Source organism: Mytilus trossulus, chromosome 12, assembly GCF_036588685.1.
Source record: "Mytilus trossulus isolate FHL-02 chromosome 12, PNRI_Mtr1.1.1.hap1, whole genome shotgun sequence".
Lineage (NCBI taxonomy): Eukaryota > Metazoa > Mollusca > Bivalvia > Mytilida > Mytilidae > Mytilus > Mytilus trossulus.
This window is the reverse complement of record NC_086384.1, coordinates 18,496,554-18,503,944: the sequence shown is the minus strand read 5'-3', so window position 1 is coordinate 18,503,944 and position 7,391 is coordinate 18,496,554. Positions and strand designations below refer to the sequence as shown.

The 7,391-nt window shown below is 32.5% G+C and overlaps 1 protein-coding gene across 1 annotated transcript; it reads right to left on the bottom strand.

Annotated features, from left to right (window-relative positions):
• Positions 1–446: 446 nt before the first annotated feature.
• On the bottom strand, positions 447–6,882 carry LOC134693206 (monomeric sarcosine oxidase-like). Its single transcript, XM_063553936.1, has 6 exons — positions 6,721–6,882; positions 5,626–5,770; positions 4,307–4,796; positions 3,129–3,247; positions 2,021–2,167; positions 447–1,308 (listed from the first exon to the last, which is right to left on the bottom strand). Exons 1-6 carry the CDS (start codon positions 6,829–6,831, stop codon positions 1,064–1,066), a joined length of 1,257 nt encoding a protein of 418 aa, XP_063410006.1. The 5' UTR covers positions 6,832–6,882; the 3' UTR covers positions 447–1,063.
• Between the last annotated feature and the right edge of the window lie 509 nt (positions 6,883–7,391).

Sequence of the window (7,391 nt, the reverse complement as noted above, 5' to 3'; positions counted from 1 at the left end):
TGCGTTTCCCTCAGTTTTAGTTTGTTACCCCGATTTTGTTTTTGTCCATGGATTTATGAGTTTTGATCAGCGGTATACTACAGTTGCCTTTATTTATATATTGAGTATTTCTATTTTAGACATAGCTAACGTTGTTAGGTGGGTTTTTTTTCGACTTACGCGTTTGGATGTCCCTCTGGAATTTTTCGCCTCTCATGGTATGGCTAAAAAATGAGTGGAAAACTCTTCAACCCATTCAACTGTAGCAGACAAATATGTGTCAGTTAGTACATCCATTAACATAAGATGTATATGAGTCTCCCACAATCTTGGCTCGTAATAAACAGTAAATTCTCACGCTCTCAATTTTTTTGCAAAAATAAGCCACATCTTCTTTTTTATTTTTATTCAAACATTCTACCATAGACAATGTTCTCCAAGTACAAATGAAGAACCGCTTTGATTAATTTATATCCAAAAAGCCACTGTCATTAGGTAGTTCACACTGCACATAGCTTGAACAGACTATTTATATACTAGTTAATGTAGAAAATACAATGCTATTAATATGTAGTTTACGTTTATTTCTTTTATAAAGAATAATTTTCATACTAGCTTTTTTTTATTTCAAAACTTGGTTGAGGTTTTTTAAATTACTTAAAAGTGTTCATGTAATGTGTAAAATCCTAACATGTCACATAACCAATGACGGGTAAACTGTTCGCTAATCTACACTTTCTGATATATTTTTCATGTTTGGTAAAACTACGTTTTGTCAAAGAGTTAAAATACTTGAATTTTATAGTCTAATATCATAATAAAATTTTTGTTTTTATTCTTATCACTGGCGTTGTTATTTTTTTAAGATGTAAAAAAATAGAGACTTTGCAGTGAAAATCCACGAATTTCTTTCTGCATAAAAATCAATGGTTGGAAAAACGTTGAATCAAAACTCTAAACCAATTATGTGTGATCCAATAAAGTTATATATCCAATTTCATATTATCAATTAATTCTGTCTATATATACTTATTCAAAAATTGAATCTCTGTAATTTACAAATTTGAAAACATCTGTATGTTGTCTACAACTTTGAATCCACATCTTTAAATCTAGCCTGAAATACTGTCCTCGGAATAGTTGAATCCCATTCATTTTTCAATACCATTGCCGCTGCGATTCGTCCTATCTCATCACTGGACTTGGCTCCGTACCCATTACCACCTATTGCAACACCAAGTTGGGAATGTAACATATCAATGTAGGGTCTTTCTGTTGATGTCTCTGTTATAACGCAACAATCTCCATGATACGAAACCCTGTTGACACCTAAAATAAGTATTTTCAAATAGTTATTTCACCGATAGCATAAAAAGAGACGAACGATACCGAAGGGACATTTAAACAGCGCCTATGTATACAAATGGAAGGCATGGAAAAAATATCTCCCAGTTGATGCGATATTCCTTGGCTTGTATTTCTTACTATAAACTCATCAAAGATACCAGGAATAAACTTTATATATACGCCAGTCTACAAAAGACTCATCAGTGCCGCTCGAATCCCCCCAAAAAAAAGCCCAAATAAAGTACAAAGTTGAAGAGCATTGAGATCCAAAATTCCGAAAATATATTGCCAAATACAGCTAAGATAATTTATATGCCTGAGGTAGAAAAGCCTTAGTATTTAAAAAAATAATCAAAATTCTGATAATTCATTTCATCACAAAAATTACCATATTTTCATTGATAGAGGGTTTATGTTCATTATTTCAGAATAAAATATACATAGATGTTGCATATAAGTAAACATTTGACCATTGTTCATACATTGAAATAACACTTAATATCCTTATGTAGGCGAAACATGCATATAAAACTGGTGTCTTTGAAGATGGAAAACTGTCAATAAATTTAGTTAATACATTAACAACTATCCCTTGGTCACGGATGGGTATTGTGTAGACAAAACATACGTCTGTCGTATAAAATGTCAATCCTAGTATATAAGATTACTTTATCTGGTATTGATAAATCCTTACCTTTGATTATATTGCCAATCAAATCAGCAGTAGCGTTGACAATGCATTTATCCCCAGTACTACAAAACCATGTCTTCATTTCTTTGCATGTGGTAAAATGTGTAGGAACAACATGTTGAAAATGTCCCAGCTTTATATAATATTTACCTAAAATAAACCATAAATAACATCTTTAAATATGTGCATATGATGTCGAAACATTTCAAAAGTAACATAATCAAGTTCCTAGCAAAATTTGGTGAATCTGCTTCACAAAAATGTAAACAGGAATCACTGACAACATCAGAACATTGGAACATCAGCGCCCAAATGCATAAAGCTACTTAATTTAAGATGTGTTCCGAACAGACGTATTTTTTTTTAAATTGTCCTATAATAAATAAGTATTACGATTGGGGACACGTAGTTTTATGCATATGGACCCAGAACACACAATACTATCCGCCAACATCTGACAAAAAAGATATTACCAAAAAGATAGAACAAATGAACAACGAATGGTCCAAATAGTTTATTATGGTACGGATTGTATTAAATAAAAGTAAAGTCAGCAGTAGATTACTCTTGTTATAACTCATCAATCCATTTGGAACACAAATCAAGATAACAAACAAAAAACTGGGAAATGGCATGCACTCCAAAAGCAGGAAGTGCTTTCAGGGGTTGAGCTTCTCCTATTCATACATCACCCGTCATGCAAATACCACCTGGAGGATTTTAAACTTGAGATTATTTTAAAAGGCAACACTATTATACCGCTCTTCAAAATTCATTTATCGGTTAAGAAAAAACTAATCCAGGTTACAAACTAAAACTGAGGGAAACACATCAAATATATGAGAACTACGACACAACAGAAATACCACATTAAAACGTTACACACAGAAACGAACTATAATATAAAAATGGCCATTTCCCTGACCTGGTACAAGACATTTTTAGAAACTAATGGTGGGTTGAACCTGAAACTGTTTAATTTGTTTTCATGTTTTCTCGTATTTGAAAATAACGGAAAAGTGAGTTTATTTAGATTCAGTTATGAAATTCAAACGCCGAAACTTTATTTGGACATGCTAAATAATAACTTCAATAAATATTATGATATTACCGTCCTGATATTTTACTGGAGGTAACATATACCAGCTTATTAACCCAGTTTGATCACGTGGAAACGCCTGCGTCCAATCGTCAGTACCTTTTCCAAAATAAACCATACCAGGCATGTCTCTGGAATAAAAAGGTATTTCTACAGAACCTTTTTTTTCTATTTGCAAAAACAAAATTACAAAAGTCAATTTTCAGTATGTGATTCTTAATTGTATATTTCCAAAGTCATCTTACGGCCTTCTAGACTTCTAGAATGAGCAAAGCATATACCATATAGTCAGATAAATAAAAGGCCCCGAGATGACAAATGGATTCAAACCAGAAAACTAACAGCTTAGTTTTGTACAAATAGTTATCAAAGGTACCAGGATTATAATTTAGTACGCCAGACGCGCGTTTCGTCTACATACGACTCATCAGTGAAGCTCATATCAAAATATTTGTAAAGCCAAACAAGAACAAAGTTGAAGAGCATTGATGATCCAAAATTCCAAAAAGTTGTGCCAAATACGGCTAAGGTAATCTATGCCTGGAATAAGAAAATCCTTAGTTTTTCGAAAATTTCAAAGTTTGGTAAACAGGAAATTTATAAAAAAAAACCACATTATTGATATTCATGTCAACACCGAAGTGTTGACTGCTGGGCTGGTGATACCCTCGGGGACCAAACGTCCACCAGCAGTGGCATCGACCCAGTGGTGTAAATAGTTATCAAAGGTACCATGATTCTAATTTAGTACGCCAGACGCGCGTTTCGTCTAAAAAAATGTTATAAACGAAAAACAAATTTTAAACAAACGACAATCCCTGTTTTGGGAGAGGCACATGCATTCACACAGAATGAGCATGAAGGTGTTATATATTATTTGAAATTGATTGGAAATAATGATTTTGAAAACAGAATTTGTACAGTTTTACTAAGTAAACGTGTGGTTTTATTGCCTGCAATATCTATAATCCAAAACATTTAAATAGTTCAGTTGTTTTCCATTCGTTTTACATAATGTGAACATTTGATTTTGCCATTTGATAAAAGACTTTCCGATTTGAATAGTCCTTGGAATTCAGTATGTGTGCGAGTTTACTTTTGAAATACGACGAATGAATACAAAAGTATCGTATCGGTCCAGAATTCTTTAGATCTTGATAGTTGCACAGATAATATTTAACTTTACTTACTTTATTTTCTTAAAATCTAAGTCGGAAATCTCCACCTTTGCCACCGTTATCGGGATTAACTTTAGGTCAAGTTCAAGACCACGTGGTAGAAGGTTTCTAAATGGAGTGAATGCTCCAGTTGCCAATAAAACCTTTCGTGCAAGTATGTGTTTGGAGTCGGTGGTAATGCGCATAAGATATTTGCCACCTTGTACCACTCTAGACACTTCATTAGCGACTTCAGGGATAACAGTGCAGCCGTATAATTTTGCCTGCTGGATCTGTGCCTTAACAACCTTTCGTGGACTGATATAACCTGCATTTGTACCCTCGTATAAACCATAGTCCCTAGAGGAAACATTTAGGTACGGATACTGTTGTCTAAGTTCATCATATGTCAGTCTACTAATTTTCACATTTTGAGCTTTTATCACATTTTCGTTTTGATTCATATACTCAGAATTGTTTTCACCAAGCACTAACGCCCCAACTTCATCATAAAAGGATATACCTATCAAAATATGTCAAATCATAAAAATACTGAACTCCGAGGAAAGTCCCTAATCAAATGACAAAACAAATCAAACGAATGGACTATAACTGTCATATTCGTGACTTAATTGGTACAGGCATTTTCAAATGTAGAAAATGGTCGTTTGAGATTGAACCTGGTTTTATAGCACAAACATCTTACTTGTACGACAGTCGCAGCTAACGAATTTGATTCAAATCAAAAACTCTGCTTTTATCTTCTCAATATCATTTGGTAACTGCATATGTTGTACTATATCAATTATTTATGTTTAAATTTGATCGTGCTATCCTACTAAATATACATTTAGTGAACAAAACATTAAAGAAACCATATTTTTGGTGGCAAATTTTAAGGTTTTGCTGTCGTTTCAAAATTCTTTTTAATGTTTATGTTCTTTTTTTACATTATGTTTAGGGGTTGAAAAATATAGATTTCTTTTACTTGATTTCAAGTTTATAAATAAAATTCGAATATGACCAAACTAAACACTCTTGTAGTTGTCAGTCGCTAGTGCCTGTCAGAATCAAATTTTGAGAAGAGCGTATTTTTTTCAATACGATGTGAATACATTTCTAAAGTATCATATCGATGTATATAGAAAGTACTGCATTCTTTAAGAAATATTCTAATAACACAATTAATGATAAAGAGGTCTTCAATTATATTTGCAGATCTCATAAAGTCGCTCTTAACATGTCTAATGGTGTTTAAAAAAAAATAAAATATAACTATGTTTTCTCTTACTTAATTGTCCATATCTATTTTTATCAATTTTTGACCTAGGTTCTCTATAAAAATGTCATACCTGAGTCGGCCTCTAGTTTTCTATACCTAGCAATGGAGTTTTGACATAATGTTGCCCATACAGGATCATGTGCTATACATCGTGTCATTCGACCTTCATCATAATGCGCTCCATAAATATCTCGAGCATCATCTAGTGTTCGTGACTGTAAATTAAGTCAATACAAGATAGTTGTATTTTTGACACTGTTTTACATATTGTATATATACATTGTGTCATAGATAAAATTTATTCGTATCAGTTTCTGTTTACTTGTTTTTGTTAATATTGCTTTTTTATCGAGTGAAGCCATTTTAGTTTGATATTTTATGGTGTGTTGTTCTTTATTATAAGATTATACTACTGTGTCATAATGAGTCTATTGGTTACCTTGGTTTTTCTGTTTATGTTGTTTTACACTGGTCATTTTGTGCTTTATAGAGACTCCGTATTGAAGGCTGTTCTTTGATCTATGATGATTTGTGTTTTACAAATTGTGACTTAGATGAAGAGTTGTCTCATTGGGACGCATATCACATCTTCTTATTTCTACATAAATATAGTGTCTGTAATGATTGATGATGCTGTTTTCTTAAGAGTTAGGGGTATTGGGCTAGTGGATAATGAAAACAAACAACTTGGTCTCGTAAGAACTGAAGATGATTAACTTTGCACAAGATATGAGAAAAAGAATGTTTGGCATCACAAGATGCATTTAGCAAATGTGTAAACATGTGGACGTAAATGTTATCGCCATATAATGTAAAAGAGCAATGCCCGGTTGGTCGTCCCTTATGCAACATTGGACGATATAGACTATTATAAGAATAAAGAATATTAGCAAATAGCGTATTTACAATTATATATGAATGGTTATTGTTGGTTTATGGGCTAGTGGAAACATTTCTGAATCATAAATATTCGACCGGCAAAAAAAAAAGAATGATTATTTAATCAAAAAAACAATTCAAACGTTTTATAAATTAAATCAGTTATAAAAGATTTATTTTTTCCTGCGCGATTAGTTAAAAAATGCAAACATGTAAACCCGTTCAGTCTTTATCATTTCCGAAGTTGAATAATGTGTCTATTTGAAACTGAAAAAAAAATAGTTACTTTTGGTTCTTCTGGTCCTACCAAACACACACTGCCCCATTGTGATGCATGTCTTGCTGTCGCAGAACCTATTAATCCTGCTCCAACCACAACCAAATCATAAACAGACATTATCTTAGTCAATGGCGTTCAAAAGATAAATAAACACGTAAACAAAGATAGGCTGATCTAATCGTGTTTATCTTTATTGCGTCACATTATACATATGTATCTACTTAATTTTGAGCCTAACAGTAAAGTAATTAAATACGGTTCAATATCCCAAAGCCAGTTAAAAATCGAAGAACTGATTGTTTGTGAAAAGAAAATTCAGTTACATGTAGCACTTCTAAATTGATAATCACGATATCACATCTATGTGTGTTGTTATATTGTAAGGGATTATTGTGAAATACATGTATACATGTATTCTAACATGTCGGTATTTAAAGTTCTCGATGCTCTTTAACTTAGTACATAATTTGACCTCAGTTTTTTTTTATTTTAACATCGCTGGTGATTCAGACGAAACGCAATTTAGGCGTTAACAATTTTAATCAGTGGTTCCTAAAATTTGAATGCAGTTTTTTTTATGAATGTGCGTCTGTGCGTTCGTTCATTCCGTACGAGGTAATGGCTTATTTTAATGAAAGTTATAGTTTTAGTTTAACATATAGTTTATGGATTTGTGG

Coding starts and splice junctions, on each gene's coding strand:
- LOC134693206 (XM_063553936.1), bottom strand. CDS start 6,831: ATGTCTGTTTATGATTTGGTTGTGGTTGGAGCAGGATTAATAGGTTCT. Junction 5,771..6,720: donor TAGGACCAGAAGAACCAAAA/GTAACTATTTTT, acceptor CTTAATTTACAG/TCACGAACACTAGATGATGC. Junction 3,248..4,306: donor TTAGATTTTAAGAAAATAAA/GTAAGTAAAGTT, acceptor TTTTTATTCCAG/AGACATGCCTGGTATGGTTT.